This window comes from Equus asinus, chromosome 8 (assembly GCF_041296235.1).
Source record: "Equus asinus isolate D_3611 breed Donkey chromosome 8, EquAss-T2T_v2, whole genome shotgun sequence".
Lineage (NCBI taxonomy): Eukaryota > Metazoa > Chordata > Mammalia > Perissodactyla > Equidae > Equus > Equus asinus.
Window position 1 is genome coordinate 38,316,053 of NC_091797.1, and position 20,294 is coordinate 38,336,346.

Consider the following 20,294-nt stretch of genomic DNA (forward strand, 5'->3'; position numbering starts at 1 on the left):
ATGCTATGCAATACTAAATAACTGGATGAAAACGGCAATCAACCATCCTTAGAGCTGGCAACCTGTTTGGTCCAGTGTAACTCACTCTTCAAGATAGCTTCCAGAAAGCTGTGTATATAAAATTAACTGAATGTAGATGGAAGTTCTTAGATTTTTATAATACCAAACTCTCATTTTTTATGCCTTTCCTTGTATTTCTTTTTGTTTTACAATATATGTCTTTGACCTGTCGTTGCTGTGATGATGTGTCTGTCTTTATCTCTACGTATTTATCTTTTTTACTTTATCACAGGGAGTGATGTAAAGCATTACAGTTTGTACATAGGTTACACAATTGGATCACTTTTAAAAATGTTTACCTTGATTAGAACGTTCATAGAAAATAATCCCACCTCTTTCCGGAATCCACACACTCTAGTTGTTGGTAATATTTGAAAATGAAATCAGCAAAAGGAAAAGGAAACTGTTGGCCACTGGATTTTAGAGTTCTGATTCCAACTGACTCTGCATAGACAGTGAATTTTCAGAGGACTTGTAAAGTTGGTCTGGTAATTTCAAGCATCTTGAGGGCAAGAGTTCAACACTGTAACAGAATAATGGTGATTGAATGGTGTCTGACTGAGTATTTAATTGTTTGACTACCATAAAAAGGACCAGGGTAGCCTTCACAAATATAATGGATTAGGTAGAGTACAGAGCAAAACTTCCAAAATATGTAGAGTCAGTGCTGTAAGTGATATTTTTAATATAATTTAATCCTCTGTATAAGTACATTCTAGATCACGAATTCCAATATCTGAATGTATTTTAGAGATTATCTTGCTTTATATTCTATTGCATGTGAGGTATGTACAATTGTGTAGAATTTTGAGATATATGTTTCAAATAATCTCTCTGCCTCTGTCTGCTTCTCTTTCTTATTCTTTCTGATCGTGCTCCAGTATTTCCCTCATTCTCATTTTCTCTAATGTACATGTATTCTTATAGTACTTTAAATCTTATGAAACTCAGTCTGAAACAGACCTTTCATACCCAAGAATGATGGGAACACAAGGCCTATTATTTGATTTTTCTTACATTAAATATCAATGATATAACTTTTTGTGATAATGTGGAACTACATTGGTATAAGATATGTCCATCTCAATGAGTACATCATTTCGGAAAACAATTGCATATAAAAATCCCATGACTGTGTCTTTTATCATGATAGATTCACCTCTTCCTCTCTCCTTTTCTTTTAAAGACACCTTCTAAAAATTTCTAAATGCTTGGTCTTGATAGGAACCATGTGCTAGCAAGGCTGGAAGAGAAAAATGCAAGCTCCCTCACTGGGTTTATCCTGCTGGCTTTCTCTGACAGGCCTCAACTGGAGCTGGTCCTCTTTGTGGTTCTTTTGATCTTCTATATCTTCACTTTGCTGGGAAACACAACCATCATCGCATTGTCCCACCTGGACCCACATCTTCACATCCCTATGTACTTTTTCCTCTCCAACCTCAGCTTTCTGGACCTGTGTTACACTACCAGCATTGTTCCCCAGCTCCTGGTCAATCTCAGGGGAATAAACAAATCTATCTCCTTTGGTGGTTGTGTAGTTCAGCTGTATATCTCTCTAGGATTGGGAGGCACTGAATGCATTCTCTTAGGAGTTATGGCATTTGACCGTTATGTAGCTGTTTGCAGGCCCCTTCATTACACAGTAATCGTGTCTCCCCATCTCTGTGCCCTGATGGCTTCTGCTTCATGGTTCATTGGTTTTGCCAACTCCTTATTCCAAACGGTACTCATCTTCCTTTTACTGCTTTGTGGGAGAAATAAATTAGACCACTTTTTCTGTGAAGTACCTGCATTGCTCAAGCTTGCCTGTGTTGACACCAGTATCAATGAGTCTGAGATCTTCTTTGTAGTTGTCTTCATACTTCTCATACCAGTTGCATTTATCATGTTCTCCTATGGTGGGATTGTCAGGGCCATCTTAAGGATAAAGTCTGCAGCAGGGCAGAGAAAAGCATTTGGGACATGTGGATCCCACCTCACAGTGGTCACTCTGTTCTATGGCACAGCCATCTATGCTTATCTCCAGCCAAACAACAACTACTCTCAGGATCAGGGCAAGTTCATAGCTCTCTTCTACACCATCGTTACTCCCATGATCAACCCCCTCATATATACTCTGAGGAACAAGGATGTGAAGGGAGCAATGAAGAATGTTCTTTGGAATGGTCATGACTCCAGATAACTGGGCGAGGAAAACAGTTTAATGGAAGGTCTTTGAATACCAGAGCCCTTAAGATGTTTTTGTCTTCCATGTGTCAGCTAAAATTTTCCCTAACAACTCTCAAGGGAATTTTCTTACCTCCTTGTCCTATGAAAAACGTGTGTTCAAATCAACATTCATAGATTCATTCCAGCTTCCAGAGATGGTGATTCAGTGTCTCTAGAACATCTGTGTTATATTTATTATTTTTAAAAGCTCTATGAAGTTTTCTTATTTGCAACCCCATTTGGAAACATTATTCTGCTTCTCTTGCAAAAAGACATTTAAGTACATACTGTAAAGACACAGCCAAATAAGAGCATAAAACCACTGAAACACTGTAAGAAATATTAACTTGTTAGCATTTTCTAGCAGTTGCTGGAGGGATATCACTTAGTCTGGCATTTTGATCGTGGTTCTACTACAAAGTCCATAGGTTGACTACATTAGAGGGTTTTCACAGAAGTAGGTGGGGGAAGCTGTAAGAAAAACAAACTTTAAGTTCAAAGAAAGAGTTGCTAACATCAATCCTGATAAAGTCATTCTGAAGTTAGTCCATATAGTGAACTCACCGCCGTGGCAGCCATATTATGCAGCATTCATTTCATAGAAGGCTGTACACAGGATCACTGGGTGAGGGAGTGATACGATGTTGCCGGTGACAATGGTAGCCATTAGCTGGTAGTGCTTACCTATAATTTGGTACATAGCCATAAAAAACATGGATGTGAGGTACGGATGTTGATTATATTAAATTTGTGAGCCCCATTCTGTTTTTTAAATCTGACTTGGGGGGATGTTATCATATATGAATAGCACGTGACCCAAGTTCTATTTCATATTATACATATTTTACTTCCAGTAATGCAGCAAAATTTCCAAAGGGTAAAAATACGTTTAAATTTCTCTCTTCTTACCATTTTATAAAATTCTTTGATTCAGGCATCTATTGCTCATGGCATTTGTATCTCACATCTGGCAAAACTCCACATAATTTGAATTGGTGACATACTCTACAGATATAAGTAGTGGCCCCTTATTCCCAGGAAACCTCATGTTTTGTGGAAGCTTACTCAGATTCATCAGGAGGAAATTGAAAGAATAATGTGCGTATTAATTTTTAAAAATCTCTATGTACCTAAACTTTATAAACAGGCATCTCGTGAAATAATCATCATTCAATTCTGAATTATGTAGCAAGTATAAACATTCCAGAAAAATTGAATCTGACATTCTAGCCCTCAGATCCCCTTCAAAGCTCAGTTTTCAGTGTAAATTTGTTTTGGGATATGAATCCTAGTGTTTGTGTATCTTTAATGTCATGCACAGTGTATTTTTCTGTGGAGGTTATAACTTTGACAGTGGTATCATCACAGAAATGTTTATGATTTTTAGTAGATTTTTCCAATATGTAGTACAGTGCAGATAAGTACATGTGTGTCTCTGGGTGGAGACATATGTAAAAACTTATTATATAGTCTCTTGTCCTGACAACTACCTGCATCCTCCCGGGCCTTGAACCCCCTCAGTCGGTCATGCTCATGAGAATTGATCTTGCATGAGACACAGGTTGGCGAGGCAGAAATGACAGCTAAGAGAAATTATACACACGGTCAAGATTCTATCTATATCCTTAATAGCATCCCAGCATTCACACTTGAAGTCAACACTTGGGAAACCATATATTTTGGCACCATAGTAATTCTTAATATATACCAGTATGAAAACAGTTTTGGAATACTGTTTACACCCAGTGGTGACAAATTTCCCACTCTCTGTTATTGCTCAACAGCACCTTGATAAGTAGACCCAAATGGTCACTTTCAAATCCTTTAAATGAACTTTCTTTGCTGCAGAAAACTTTAAGGTCTCCTGAAGCCACTGATATAAGAAAATTTTTATCCATTGAAGTATATGGGGAAGCCATTCAGGTTTGAGCTTATCTCACCTGAATTTTATTTGAACCAAAGAAGCCTGACTTTTGGCCTGTCAAATGTGTATGGTACGTCTGCTTTAATCATTACCTAAAAGCAAAATATTGTACTCTTTTGAAGATAAGAATTAAGGTCTCCCTTCTAATGACACCAGCACTCTTTGAAGGTAAGTATCCCTTCCCATAATGCCACGGTCATGCTGACCCGCTGTGTACGTGCTAATCTGTCACAAACATCTCCTTGAACCCTTGCAGCAATGAACCCTTGTCATGTTTGATGTATGTATCTTTGCTTTGAAAAGATATATATCTGAGCTAAAAATCACTCTTCTCCAGGCCCTTTGCTTCCCCTGTGACGGCTGAGACTCCCAGGATATAGTTGTTGGTTTGTTTCAAATAAAACTCTTTTCTTTTCTTTTGCATTGAAATAATTATTGGTTATTTGCGTCGACACTACAGAGACTATTGTTCTGGCTGAAAAACTACTTCTGTGCTCTTAATGACACACAAAATGCTGCCACCAAATCTATTTATTTCCTTTAAGTAAACACATGAATCGCACTTGAATAGTTACATTACTTGGAAATGAATTACCAATAATAAAGATCTCTAAGCCCCGTGAAAATATTAAAAAAAAAAATAATTGAACAAGAGACCAAACACAAGTTCAGTATTGTGCTGTGACATTTTTCAAATGGCATCGAAGAACTCTACCTTCTCATGCTCTCCATGCTTTGTCTGTAACAGACTACAGGATTGTGTCAATGGCCCCCAAAATTATTTGGACTGTTTCCTTTTGAATTCTCACCAACAACTGTGGTAAGGCAGTAGTGATAGTACCCAGGGCTAGGCTAAATTTTTTTGTCCCATCTGTGTTGAGCATCTGGAGTTCCCGACTATCATTATGCCCTAGAGCAATTCATGGATTTTTCCAGGCCTTGCGTCCTCTGAGCGACAGGGCACACCACTGGCTCAAGTGGTGAGTGATCTCAGAGACCCCAAATGTGAGTCAAACTCACAAGAAACACATTTTCTTTTGAGTATCATCACTTAAAGTGAATTCTGTTTTAAAATTTTTTTATTGAGATAACATCACTTTATAACAGTATATAAATTTCAGATGTACTTCATATTTTGATTTCTTATAGATTATATCATGTTCACCACCCAAATACTAATTACCATCCATCACCATACACATGTGCCTAATCACCCTTTTCACTCTCCTCCTTCCCCACTTCCCCTTTGGGAACCACCAATCCAATCTCTGTCTCTATGTATTTGTTTTTTGTTGTTTTTAATCCTCTACTTATAAGTGAGGTCGTGAGTATTTGACTTTCTCCCTATGACTTATTTGGCTTAGCATAATACCCTCATGGTCCATCCGTGTTGTCACAAATGGCAAGATTTCATCTTTTTTATGGCTGAATAGGATTCTACTGTGTGTATATACCACATCTTCCTTATCTTTATCTCTTGATGAGCACGAAGGTTTCTTCCAAATCTTGGCTATTGTGAATAATGCTGCAATGAACATAGGGGTGAACGTATCTTTACACATTCATGTTTTCACGTATTTGGATAAACACTCAGCAGTGGAATAGCTGGATCTTATGGTAGTTCTATTCTTAAGCTTTTGAGGAATCTCCATACTGTTTTCCATAGTGGCTGCACCAGTTTGCACTCCCACCAGCAGTGTGTGAGACTTCCCTTCTCTCCACATCCTCTCCAACAAACGTTGTTTCTTGTCTTGTTAATTATAGTCATTCTGATGGGCATGAGATTATATCTCATTGTAGTTTTGATTTTCACTTCCCTTATAATTTAAATTAGTGATGTTGGACATCTTTTCATGTGCCTGTTGGCCATCTGTATATCTTTGGAAAAATGTCTGTTCAGATCTTTTGCCCAGTTTTTCATTGGGGTCTTAGTTTTCTTGTTGTAGAAATGTATGTGTTCTTTTTTAAAAAAAAATAAATTTTGGATATTAACCCCTTATCAGACACATGATTTGCAAATATCTTCTCCCGATTGTGAGGTTATCTTCTCATTTTTTTGATGGTTTCCTTTGCTGTGCAGAAGCTTTTCAGTTTGATGTAGTCCCATGTGTTTCTTTTTTCTATTCTTTAATCTACTTTGAGTTGATTTTTGTGTATTGTGTGAGATAATGGTCTACTTTCATTCTTTTGCACGTGACCATCCAGTTTTCCCAACACTATTTACTGAAGGTGCTTTCCTTTCTCCATTGTATGTTCTTGGCTCCCTTGGCGAAAATTAGCTCTCCATAGGTGTGTGTGTTTATTTCTGGGCTCTCAATTCTGTTCCATTGATCTGTGTGTCTGTTTTTGTGCGAGTACCATGCTGTTTTGATTCCTATAGCTTTGTAGTATATTTTGAAATCAGGGAGTGTGATACCTGTAGATTTGCTCTTTTTTTCTCAGGATTCCTTTGGTTATTTGGGGTCTTTTCTTGTTCCATACAAATTTTAAGATTGTTTGTTCTATTTCTGTGAAAAATATCATTGGAACTCTGATAGGGATTATGTTGAATCTGTAGGTTGCTTTAGGAAGTATAGACATTTTAACTATGTTAATTCTTCCAATCCAAGAGCATGGAATATCTTTCCATTCTTTGTGTCTTCTTCAATTTCTACCAACAATGTTTTATAGTTTTCAGTGTACAGATCTTTCATTTCTTTGGTTAAATTAATTCCTAGATATTTTATTCTTTTTGTTGTACTTGCAAATGGGATTGTATTCTTAATTTCTCTTTCTGTTGCTTTGTTGTTAGTGTATGGAAATGCAACTGATTTTTGCATGTTGATTTTGTATCCTGCAACTTTACTGTATTCATTTATTATTTCTGAAAGTTTTTTTCAGAAATGGACTCTTTTGGGTTCTCTACATATAAAATCATGGCATCTGCAAATAGTGACACTTTTACTTCTTTCTTTCCAATTTGGATCCCTTTTACTTCTTTTTCTTGCCTGATTCTTCTTTCTAGGACTTCCAATACTATGTTAAATAAGAGTGGTGAAAGTAGGTATCTTTGTCTGGTTCCTGTTCTTAGAGGGATAGCTTTAAGTTTATCTCTGTTGAGTATGATATTGGCTGTGAGTTTGTCATATACGGTCTTCATTATGTTGAGGTACTTTCCTTCTATATCCATTTTATTCAGAGTGGTTATCATAAATCTTGCTGTATCTTGTTAAATGCATTCTCTTCATCATCTGCTGACGTGATCATGTGGTTTTTATTCTTCATTTTGTTAATGTGGAGTATCATGTCGATTGATGTCCTAATGTTGAACCATCCCTGAATTCCTGGAATAAATCTAACTTGATCAGAGTGTATGATCTTTTAAATGTACTGTTGTATTCGATTTGCTAGTATTTTGTTGAGGATTTTTGCATTGATGCTCATCAGTGATATTGGGCTGTAATTTTCTTTTTTTATGTTATCCTTGTCTGGTTTTCGTATCATGGTAGTGTTCACCTCATAGAGTGAGGTTGCAAGGTTCCCTTTCTCTTCGTTTTTTGGAAGAGTTTGAGAAGGATAGGTATTAAGTCTTCTTTGGATGTTTGGTAGAATTCACCAGGGAAGACATTTGGTTCCAGACTTTTATTTTTGGGGAGGGTTTTTGATTACTGTTTCAATCTCCTTGCTGGTGACTGGTCTATTCAAATTCTCCATTTCTTCTTGATTCAGTTTTTGAAGGTTGTATGATTATAAGAATTTATCCTTTTTTCTAGATTATTCAATTTGTTGGCATATAGCTTTGTAGTATTCTCTTATAATCTTTTTTTTTTTCTGAGGTGTCCATTGTAATTTCTCTTTTTTCGTTTCTGATTTTATTTATTAGAGTCTTCTCCCTTTTTGTCTTGGTGAGTGTACCTAAAGGTTTGTCAATTTTGTTTATCCTTTCAAAGAACCAGCTATTAGTTTCATTTATTTCTTTCCTGTTGATTTTTTTAAGTCTTTCTTTTATTTATGTCCTTACTTCTACTGCTTTTGGGCTTCATTTGTTGTTTCTCGAGATCCCATAGGTGCATGGTTAGATATTTTATCTGAGATTTTTCTTGTTTGTTGATATAGGGCTTTATTGTTATAAACTTTCCTCTTAGAACTAGTTTTGCTGTAACCCATAAATTTTGGTGTGTCGTATTTTCATTTGTCACCAAGTATTTTTTGATTTCTCCTTTCATTTCTTCATGCACCAATAGTTGTCCAGTAGCATTTGGTTAACCTGCACATATTTGTGGCTTTTCCCATTTTCTTCCTGTAGTTGATTTTTAGTTTCATAGCATTGTGGTCAGAAAAGATATTTGGTATTATTTCAATCAACTTAAATTTATTGAGACTTGTTTGTGGACTAACATGTGACCTATCTTGGAGAATGTTCCATGTGCTTTCAAAAACAATGTGTGTTCTGTGGTTTTTGAATGGAATGTTTTATGTATATCTACGAAGTCCTTCTGGTCTAATGTGTCATTTAAGGCCAAGGTTTCCTTATTGATCTTCTGTTTTGGTTGATCTATCCATTGATGTAAGAGAAGTGTCAAAGTCCCCTACTATTATTGTTACTGTCTATTTCTCCTTTTACGTCTGTTAATAATTGCTTTATATATTTAGGTGCTGCTATGTTGTGTGCATGGATAATTACAAGTGTTATATCCTCTCGTTGAATTGTTCCCTTTGTCATTATGTAGTGCCCTTCTTTGTCTCTTGTTACAGTTTTTGTTTTAAAGTCTGTTCTGTTTGATATAAATATTGCTGCCCCAGCTTTTTTTTCGTGCCATTTTCATGGAGTAGTTTTTCCATCCATTCACTTCCAGTTTGTGGCTGTCTTTAGGTCTGAAGTGTGTCTCTTGTATGCAACATATATATGGGTCTTGTTTTTTTATCCAATCAGCCACCCTATGTCTTTTGATTGATGGATTTAGTCTATTGACATTTAAAGTAGCTATTGATCAGTATGTACTTATTGCCATTTCATTACCTTTTTTCTGAGTGTTTTAGTAGTTCTCTGTTCCTTTCTTCTTCTCTTAGCTCTCTTCCACTGTGGTTTGATGGCTTTCTTTAGTATTATTTTTGACTTCCTTTCTCAAAATTTTCTGTGTACTTATTATAGGGTCCTGGTTTGTTATTACCATGAGGTTCATATATAATAATCTATGTGACTAGCAATCTATATTAAGTTGATGTTCTCTTAAGTTTGACCTCTTGCTAAAAGCTCTACTCTGTTACTCTCCTCTTCCCACATTTTATGTTTTTGATATCATAATTATCCACTTTTCTTTGTGTGTATTCATTACCCTCTTATCATGGAAATTGATAATTTTGGTACTTTTGTCTTTTGACCTTCATATTAGCTTCATAGTTTGTTGCTCTGCTATCTTTACTGCATATTTGCCTTTCCCAGTGATTTTATTGTTATTGTTTTTGAAAACTTTATAATTTCTATTTGTGGTCTTTCTTTTCCACTTAATAAGTCCCCTTAGCATTTCTTGTAAGGCTGGCTTCTTGGTGATAAACTCCTTTAGTTTTTACTTGTCTGGGAGACTCTTTATTTCTCCTTCCATTGTGAAGGATAACCTTGCCTGGCAGAGTTTTCTTAGCTCTAGGTTTTTTCTTTTCAACACTTTAAATATATCATGCCACTCCCTTCTAGCATGTGAGGTTTCAGCTGAGAAGTCAGCTGATAGCCTTATGGGGTTTCATTTTTATGTCACTTGCTGCCTTTCTCTTGCATTTTTTAAGATTCTCTCTTTATGTTTAATTCTTGACATTTTAATTATAATGTGTCTTGGTGTGGGCCTCTTTGGGTTTATCTTGTTTGATGTTCCCTGTTCTTCCTGTACCTGTCTGTTTCCTTCCTTAGGCTATGAAAGTTTTCAACTTCTATTTCTTCAAATGGATTCTCTGCCCCTTTCTGTCTTCTTCTTCTGGGACACTTATTATATAAATGTTAGTGTGCTTGATGTTGTTCCAGAGGTCCCTTAGATTGTCCTCATTCTTTTTCATTCTTTTTTCTTTTTCTGTTCCTCTTTAGTGACTTCCTCTAGTCTTTCGTCTAGCTTACTGATCTGTTCTTCTGTATCATCTACTCTGCTATTGAATTCTAGTGAATTTTTCATGTCTGTTATTGTATTCTTCAGTTGTGATAGGTTCTTTTTTATATTTTACAATTATCTACTGAAGTTCTCATGGAATTCATCTGTTGTTCTCCCAAGATCAGTGAGCATCCTTATGCCTATTACTTGGTACTCTTTGTCTGGTAAATGTTTATTTCTGTTTTGTTTAGTTCTTTTTCTGAGGATTTGCCTTGTTCTCTTATTTGGAACATATCCTTTGTCGCCTCATTTTGTCTCTTTCTCTGTGTTTATACTACATATTGCATAGGTCAGTTGCATCTCCCCATCTTGGAGAGGTGGGCTTTTGTAAGAGATGCTTTATGAGGCCCAGCAGTGTGCCTACCTCTCATCACCAATTCCAAATTCTCCAGGAATGTCCCCTGTGTGCGCTACATGTTTCCTTCAGTTGTGGCAGCGTTGCTCTCACTGCAGGTGCACAGGGAGGCTAGGCTGTCTCCTTGGCTGAAAGGTTATAATGCTCAGCTGTGTGTGGCTGCTGTGGTCCCTTTAGTCAGTTTTTTTGGGGTGAGTAGCCCTAGTACAGTTGGCTGCAAGGTTTAATAGCACAACCCTCATGCAGCTTTTCTGTTAAGTGAGTATTCTCCCAGCATGACTTGTTGCTAGGTTCAAGGGCTTACAATTGCTGTAGGCCTCTGACCTTCAAGCCTGTTCTTGGCTCTCTCAGGATTGCACCTGGGTGGCACCAGCCCCAGGAGTGGCAGCACACAATTGTTTCAGGCATTGGAAGGTGGGGTCAATCCCTATGGGGATGTTTGAGAAACACAAGTCTGCTGCAGCTGACAAGACCCACTACCCCCAGACCCATGAACCCCGTAACACAGTCCTACCCCATGTTCATGCCCTGAGACACTGTAGTGGACCCATGCATCCTGCTGCAGAGGCCCCACCTATGCCACCAATGCAGGCACATCCTTCATGCACACTCTGCCCCTTGCACATGACCTGTCTTGCAGAGGCAGACCCACTCACCCAAATGCAGAGGTCCCACCCACTGTGACTATGAGGGCCCACAAGTTGCTCAAGGGCTTATTGTTGGGTGGGGCTAGTCCCTAGGGCAGGCTGCTTGCCCAGTCTGAGCTGGATTAAGTCAGTGCTCTAGTGAGTGGGGCAGACCCCTGGGCTAACAGGCCAGGGGAAGAAGTCCAATCACTTCTGCCAGGTCTGTGTCAGTATGCTTGTATTAGGTCACAATAATGGCTGCCACCAACGTCTCAGTTCCTGGGGAGGTGGACTCAGGCTGGGGAGGTCCCATCTCTTGCTGAGATGCACCCAAAGCTTATCAAGTGGGTCTCTTTTCATGAAAGACAATGCACCTTTCTTTCTGGTGATTTTAGGTTGCTTTCTGAAACAGGTGAATTTTTGCATGGGCCCTTTAAGAGCAGGCTTTTCTTTCTCTTATGTCCTATAGCTTTTCTGGGGGTGTTACCCATTGTTAATAACCAGCAAAGCCAAATATTATGACAGTCATCTTGATTGTTTTGAGTTTGACAGCAGCTTAGCTCTCCTACTCAGATTCCCCATTTCTCCAGAGAATGCTTTGTACCTTAAGATTGCTCTGGGCCATGAAGTGGCATGGGTAGAATGTGGCTTTTTCCTCTCCAGAAAGGAATTTCTGCATCTTCCACCTCAGTCAGAACTGTCCCTTGTTGTGGGGGTTCTTTTTATCCAGTTTTCAGTTCTCTCTCAGGAGTAATTGTTCCAAGAGCAGTTGAAAATTGATTGTGTCTGTGGCAGGAAGTGAGTTCAGAGTCCTCGTATGCTGACATATTCCCAGCAATCTTTGAAACACAATTTTTAAGTGGCACAAAATTTATTAACAATAACAAATGTACAAAACAGGACCAATGACACACGCAATATCTATGAGTCCCTGATCTAGTCAGACACAGCTTCCTAAGTCCCCCTTTCTATAGTGGAATGCTTTTTGTTTTGGAATGCGGGGCACTAACTTGTGTGGTACAAGTCAGCACAGAGAAAGCTTAGGAGTTTCTAAGTTTATATGCATCCATTGTGGCACTGCTCTGGATTTAGGACTACCTACTATTTGTTAGTACAACTGCAGTCTCTATATAGTAGGTTTACTACATTCTAAACAGATTGATACATCCTGCTATAAAATTACTAGATCAGCAATCAGTATATAGCAACCCTGTAAGACCCCCATGCACCTCCTAGTTAGGACATTTCAGCAGTTACTGTTTGCCAGAGTTCTTCTCTGACTAGGCTCACTTTGAGGGAGGAACAGGTTACAGATCCCTGTCAACTCTTTGCTTTGTGAGTGACTTCTGATCTGATCCTAGTGTGTAGTATAGATGAGAGCTTTTTTCCATCATTTTGGTATTGTAGCATATATCAAACCTGATTTTCAAACTCTTGGAACCAGTGCATATGGAAATGTCTTGGGAATGTGGTTTTCTGGGAAGATGGGCTCCTGTAAATGCAGAAACGAGAAGATGAATTTCTCTCAAATAAGAGGGATAAGAGGATGGCATCCCTGAGATAGCTGTAGGGACTGGACACTCTTGCTCTTCTTTCTTTTTTTGGTGAGGAAGATTTGCCCTGAGCTAACATCCATTGCCGATCTTCCTCTTTTTTTTGCTTGAAGGAGATTAGCTCTGAGCTAAGATCTGTACCAATCCTTCTCCACTTTTTATGTGGGATGCCTCCATAGTGTGGCTGATGAGTGGAGTAGGTTCATGCCTGGGATCTGAACCCGTGAACCCCGGCTGCCCAAGCAGAGCTCGCGGAACTTTGACAACTCAGCCACAGGCCGACCCCTCTTGTTCCTTTTTAAGAAATCAATTCTATTGATTTACATTGGTAGGATTTATTTCAACCATTCTGGACTGAATAAAATCTACTGCAAGTTCTTCTAAATAGACAACCATTTCTGAGGACAGTTTTAATCTCTTTTGAAGGTGAACCTGATCAGTTGTGATACCTGTCGCTGTAGTCTCAATGAAGCATCCTGGACATTTCTAATGATTGGGTTATTTGAGATACTCACATTCACTGGGATGTCACGGTCAGTTGTCAAAGTCTTTCTCAGAAGCTCACTCCTGATCCTGTGCTGTTAGGCAAGTGATGGTGCTTACCAAGTATTTTTAAGGCTCTATTTTAGGTACTTGAAAACTGTTTGTTGGTCTTGCAAGATTCTCTTTGGAATGTTGCTTTATTAATTTATATGCAGGACCGAGAACCTTATTGTTTAAAGTATTTAAAAGAGCATCTTGGCCAACAACGTGTGAATTTTAGTATTAAATCCACCTCTCTCTGGATTCACTCCCCTCAAAGAAAAAGCATCCCATACTTCCCAAACAATAGTTCTCCTTATATTTTGTCGTGATGTGTTATATTTTGGCTTGAATTTGAATTGAAGTAACATCTATATTACCTTTTTTTTTTAAGATTTTTTTTTTTATTTTTCCTTTTTCTCCCCAAAGCCCCCCGGTACATAGTTGTATATTCTTCGTTCTGGGCCCCTCTAGTTGTGGCATGTGGGATGCTGCCTCAGCGTGGTCTGATGAGCAGTGCCATGTCCACGCCCAGGATTCGAACCAATGAAACACTGGGTCGCCTGCAGTGGAGCGCGCGAACTTAACCACTTGGCCACAGGGCCAGCCCCCTCTATATTACTTTTTTATTAAAATATTGTATATTAATATGTTATTACACATATACACACACACATGCACTAAGCATGTACTCCACATACAATCTCTTGCAGATCAATCTCTTAACTCTTTCCTGAAGATGAATAGTAGAAGAAAATATGCTTCCTTTAGTTCATACCACTTAGAAGGTACAGGTTTATAAGTGGTGTAATTCTAATGTTTGCCAAAGTAAGTACAAATATACACAAGTGAATATCATACCACAGTTTATTCCTGGAAATCACATTGTAAAGAAAAACAGCTAACCTGTAGATGGTAGGAGTATCTGCTGTGACAGAATCTTGCCTTACTCACGAGTTCCATGGAGCAGATTATACCCCTTTTGCTGTCGTAATACATAAACATAGGTTAGAAAATTTGGAAGTGCCATTCTTTCAGGCCCTGGATTACAACTTGAATCACAGAGAGTGAGCTGTGTTTGTCGATAGAATATCATTCTGGATCCCAGGGGTAAAGCCCACTTGGTCATGGCGTATAATCCTTTTACTGTGTATTTGCATTTGGGTTGCTAATATTTTGTTGATAAGTTTTGCATCTATATTCATTAGGGATATTGTCTATAGTTTCCTTTTTTGTGTAGTGTTCTTATCTCGATTTGGAAGTAGGGAAATGCAGGCCTCATAAAATGAATTTGGAAGTATTCTTCCTCTTCAAATTTTTGGAAGAGTTTGAGAAGGACTGGCATTAGTTCTTCTTTAAGTGTTTTTAGAAGTCATCAGTGAAGCCATCTGGTCCTGGGCTTTTGTCTGTTGGGAGGATATGATGACTGATTCAATCTCCTTACTCTTATTAGTCTATTCAGGCTTCTCTTTCTTCCTGATTCAGTCTTAGTAGATTGTATGCTTCTAGGAACTTATCCATTTCTTCTAGGTTATACAATTTGTTGACCTATAATTTTTCATAGTAGTCACTTATGATCCTATGTATTTCTTAAGTATCATTTGTAATGTCTCCTCTTTCATTTCTGATTTTATTCATTTGAGTCCTCTGTCTTTTTTTCTTAGTGAGTCTAGCTAAAAATTAGCCAGTTTTACCTTTTTGAAAAACCAGCTCTGAGTTTCTCTGATTTTTTCTATAGTTTTTCTGCTATTTATTTCCTTTATTTTCACTCTGATCTTCATTTTTCCTTCTTTCTGCCAACTTTGGGCTTAGTTTGTTTCTTTTCTAGTTCCTTGATAAGTAAAGTTAGATTGTTTATTTGAAATCTTTCTATTCTCTTAATATATGCTTTTTTCACTAGAAACTTCCCTCTCAGAACTGCTTTTCCAGAATCCCACAGGTTTTGGTATGTTTCCACTTTCATTTATTTCAAGATATCTTTGATTTCTCTTTTGATTGTCTTTGACTCATTGGTTATTTGGGGGTGTTTAGTTTAATTTACACATATTTGCAGAGTTTGCTAGCTTTTCTTTTGTTGCTGATTTCTAGTTTCATATCATTGTGGTCAGAAAAAATACTCGGTATGATTTTAATCTTTTAAAATGTATTAAGACTTGTTTTGTGCCCTATTATATGGTCTATCCGGGAGAATGTTTCGTGTGCACTTGAGAGTAATGTGTGTTCTGCTTCTTTGGGTGGAATGTTCTATCAATATTTGTTAGGTCCTTTTGGTCTAATGGATGGTTGAAGACCATTGTCTCTTTGTTGATTTTTCTGTCTAGATGATTTATCCATGGCTGAAAGTGGGATATTGAAGTCCTCTACTGTTACTGTACTGTCTATTTTTCCTTTCACATCTGTTAGTATTTACTTAGTATATTTATGTGCTCCAATGTTGGGTATATACATACTTATAACTGTTATATATTTTTGATGAATTGACCTCTTTACCATTATACAATGACTTTGTCTCTTGTTACCATTTTTTGGTGGAAAGTCTATTTTGTCTGATTTATCTATATCTATCCCTACTTTCTTTTGGTTTCCACTTCCACGGAACATTTTTTTCCATCCCTTCACTTTCAGTCTATGTGTGTCTTACATCTGAAGTGAGTCTCTTCTAGGCTGCATATAGTTGGATTATTTTTTAAAAGCTATCTTGTCACTCCGTGCCTTTTGAATGATGAATTCAACGTGTTTACATTTAGAGATATTGTTGAAATAAGAGGACTTACTAATGCCTCCTTAATAATTGTTTTCTATTTTCACTGTTTCTCCCTAACATTGTAAATTGGTGATTTTGTGTGGTGGTATGCTCTGTTTCTTCTGTTGTTATCTTTAGTGTATCTGCTCTAGATTTTGGCTTTGTGGTTACCATGAAGCTTACATAAGATATCCCATAGATCAGACAGTCCATACTTAATACAAGTATTTAGTATCATATTATTCTGTTAATTTCTGGTTTATTTAAACTTTTTAAAAGTAAATGATATTGAAATACAACATACATACAAAAAAGTGCAAGTACCTTAAGTGAAAAGCATGATGAACTCTTGCAAATTGTATACCTTATATAACTAGCAGCAAGGTCAAGAATCAGAACATGACTGGAACCTCAGGAGCACCCCGGGTCATTTTTCCTTTCAATCACTACTCCCCAGAGGAAGCACTCTTCTGACTTCCAATAATCACAGATTTACTGTACCTCATCTTTTTTTTTGCTGCAAGTTTCAATTTTTTCTTTTTTTCTTTCTTTTTTTTAATTAAGATTATGATAGTTAACAACCTTGTGAAATTACAGTTGTACATCATTATTAGTCATGTTGTAGGTGCACCACTTCACCCCTAGTGCCCTTCCCCCACCCCCCCTTTCTCCTGTTAACCACTGATCAGTTCTCTTTGTCTATATGTTAACTACCACCTTTTGAATTTTTTTCTTCTTCTTCTTCTTTTCTTTTTTTAATTAAGATTATGATAGTTAACAACCTTGAGAAATTATAGTTGTACATCATTATTAGTCATGTTGTAGATACACCACTTCACTCCCAGTGCCCTCCCCCCACCCCCCACTGTACCTCATTTTGAAGTTTATAGAAATGTAATCATACAGTATGAATTGTATCTGGCTCATTTCAATCAACATTGTGTTTGTGAGAATCCTTCACGTTGTGGTACCTACTTATAATTTGTTTATGCTTATTGTTGTATAGTATTCTAGTTCATGATATACTGCAGTTTGTTTTTAGCTTATCTTATTTAACTTATATTTTCCCCACTAGAAGGTTTATCTCCATGGGGACAAGGGTCTCTGTTTCGATCACTGATATATCCTATGTACCTAGAATAGCACTTTGTACATAGTAGGTGTGTTATAAGAATTTCTTGAATTAAGTTAAAACTAGTTTCTAGTCACTGAGAAGTTTGGTGCACAAGCGCTTTGGCCTGCAAGCCCTGCATTAGCTCTTTCTCAATCTACGGTTGTCCTCACTAGTCTCCTTAGCGCCCCTTTGACGTCCTTGTTCCTGAGAGAGTAAATCAGGGGATTCAGCAGGGGAGTCACCAGAGTATAGAAGAGGGCAATGCTTTTGTTCATATCCTTCAAATAACTGGAGGGAGGCTGGAGGTACATGGAGATGAGTGTACCAAAGAAAATGATCACTACCATTAGGTGAGAGCCACAGGTTCCAAAAGCCTTCCGCCTCCCCTGGGCTGACTTCATCTTCAGGACTGCACTGGTGATGTGACCATAGGACATTAAGATGAGTGACAGGGGCACCACCAAGAAGAAGACACTGATGGTAAACATTTCAGTCTCGTGGATGGAGGTGTCAGTGCAGGCCAGTTTTAGCATCACTGGAACCTCACAGAAGAAATGGTCTACTCGGTTTTTACCACAGAGGGGGAGAGTCATGGTCAATGCCGTCTGTACCACAGAACTACCAAATCCTGTAAGCCAAGCAGTTACAGTAAGCTGCAAGCAAAGTTGGGGATGCATGATCACCATGTAGTGGAGTGGGCGGCACACAGCTGCATAGCGGTCATAGGCCATGACAGACAGGAGGACACATTCTGTTCCCCCGAGTCCCAAGGAAATGAAAAGTTGGGTCACACAGCCACCATAGGTGATGATCTTGTCTTTCCCCTTAAAGTTGGCCAGTGTCTGAGGGACAGTGCAAGTAGTCAAACAAAGATCCATGAAAGAGAGGTTGGAGAGGAAGAAATACAAAGGGGTATGGAGGCGAGGATCCAAAACTGACAAAAGGATAATTGTGCCATTACCTAGAAAGCTCAAAAAGTAGATGATCAAGATGACCACAAAGAGAGTAGTTTCTAGCTGAGGCCTGCCGGAGAAGCCCAGGAGAATGAATCCAGAGAAGGTGCTGTCATTAGTTTTTTCCATTTTACTCTGTCAATTGGAATTAAGAGGACTCGATACTGTTATCTTGCTTGTTCAATCCACCTCTTTTTTCCTAGAGTGGGTAAATAGAGTTCGGTTGGTAGCTTGAAGCGTTTTCACAGTCACTTCCTTGTTGGTGAGAAAGGGAGCAATAAATAGGTACTATATATGAGTATGTTCTATGTTTCAGGCACTGGTCTAAAATTTCTATGCATTTTCTCACAACTCTAGGAGCTGGTGTTATCGTGATCTCTGCTGACCTGTAACTGAGGGTTACAGATGTTCAGTAATTTTCCCGGGTGACTCACCAAATAAATGGCAGAAGCAGGATTCAAAACCTACTCCCTGACATGAGTTCTCTACTGCTAGGGGACACTGTCATTTTATGATTGCATGACCTCTAAAGATAATCCAAGTTTCTCCAAAAATTAAACCTAATCTAATTGTCTTGAATTAGTTGCAAATGTGTACTCCCCTAATCCCTCTCTCTTTGTTTTCCGTGAAGAACTGAAATATTTCAGACTGGCTTTCTTATTTCTGTTTTGTGGAGAAAAAGTATATTTCCTGAAGAAGCATAAATAATAGCATTTACCATTACCAATTTTATTCAAAGGGAACAATACATTTGAATACATACACCAATGGAACATTTGAGTATGGAGCCTGAAATCATGTTTAAAGACTGGAAATAATTTAAGAATTCATTGTATCCAAACCTCATATTTCAGAGGATGGATCTTCAGTCATCATCAATGATACCACTTTCAGGAAAAACTCAGGAAACCACCAACACAATGTTTACTCTTTTCTTTTCTTTCACTTCATAATTCTCTTTTTAAATTCTTCAATGTAATAGAGTAATTAATTTCTACTTGTCACTCAGCTCTTCCTATAAATACCAACCTCATCTGAAACATTTTCCATTAAAATCATAGAGGTTATTCTCGGAAATAAACTACTCTGTCTCTCTTGCACACACAAACACACATACACACCCTCCACGAGGCAAGTTTAACAATAAAAAATACCTAAACAACAGTAATATTTCATAATATCACCACAGCCTAGAAAAGAGTCTGGCTTATGGTAGATTCACAAAATATCTGTTGAATAATTGAAAATATGAAAGAAGTTTAAAATCTGTAATAAGTTACATAAAGTGAATTTGGGGGTTATGGACATTTATGTGTACAGGGGCAAAACAAAAGAAATCTTGAGCAACAGTTAATAAACGGTCTTGACCATTCAAATTTTAGATTTTTTTAAATGCTGTGTTTCCCCTTGCAGGACTCTGTTAATCTTTTGTTAACGTCACTTTTCTATTAGCAAAATCCATGACCAGGCAAGAGGATATTCTGCCACCTCTCTATTATGCCTTTCCTGTTGGATTCTTGGTACCCCTAATTCTTTTATTCCTAAATCCTTTCAGTGATTGTTTTGGTAGCTGCTGTTCCTGTGTTTCCAAAGGGTGAAATTAATTTGGAATAATAAGTTCTAAAATGCAATAAAATGGGAATCAAGATACATGGATTCTAAGCACAAATCTCCCACTAATTAGCTAAAAGCTGCTCCCCCTCCCCTACTTCCTGACCTTCTCTCCTTCCAAATAAAAGAGATAATATATGTAGCTTTTAACAAATAAAAGACATAATGTTTGCAGTTCTTTACTGAATCCTGGTAGGTTTATGTTCCAATAGATCTACTGTCGTATTTTGAATATACTCTCCTCACTCCCTGCACATCCTTTAGTGACAGCATGGTTCTTAATTTCTATAGTTTCCAGATTATTAGGCCTTGCTTCAAAATATTCAGAATCATAAAACTGTCATTAGTGGCCAGAATTTGCTTTATAACATGTTGGTGCTTACCCCTGCTTCTTCTCTCTATCCTTGTGCTTTAAGAGTCAGAGAAAAGGAGCGTCTCCAGTCCACCATGGTGCCAGTTGAAGGCTCTTAAAATGCTCTCAAATAGGCTGTCGTTTCTCAGAGATCACTGAA

General features: G+C 37.7%; 2 protein-coding genes across 2 annotated transcripts; one reads left to right on the plus strand and one right to left on the minus strand.

The window, feature by feature from the left end:
* The first annotated feature begins 1,267 nt into the window (after window positions 1-1,267).
* On the plus strand, window positions 1,268-2,242 carry LOC139046005 (putative olfactory receptor 2B8). The gene has a single exon (XM_070516769.1). It carries the CDS (start codon window positions 1,268-1,270, stop codon window positions 2,240-2,242), a length of 975 nt encoding a protein of 324 aa, XP_070372870.1.
* Window positions 2,243-17,367: 15,125 nt separating this feature from the next.
* LOC139046006 (putative olfactory receptor 2B8) lies at window positions 17,368-18,300 on the minus strand. The gene has a single exon (XM_070516770.1). It carries the CDS (start codon window positions 18,298-18,300, stop codon window positions 17,368-17,370), a length of 933 nt encoding a protein of 310 aa, XP_070372871.1.
* Window positions 18,301-20,294: the final 1,994 nt, after the last annotated feature.

Bases quoted from the DNA above. Each gene is read 5' to 3' on its own strand.
- LOC139046005 (XM_070516769.1), top strand. From the start codon at position 1,268: ATGCTTGGTCTTGATAGGAACCATGTGCTAGCAAGGCTGGAAGAGAAA.
- LOC139046006 (XM_070516770.1), bottom strand. From the start codon at position 18,300: ATGGAAAAAACTAATGACAGCACCTTCTCTGGATTCATTCTCCTGGGC.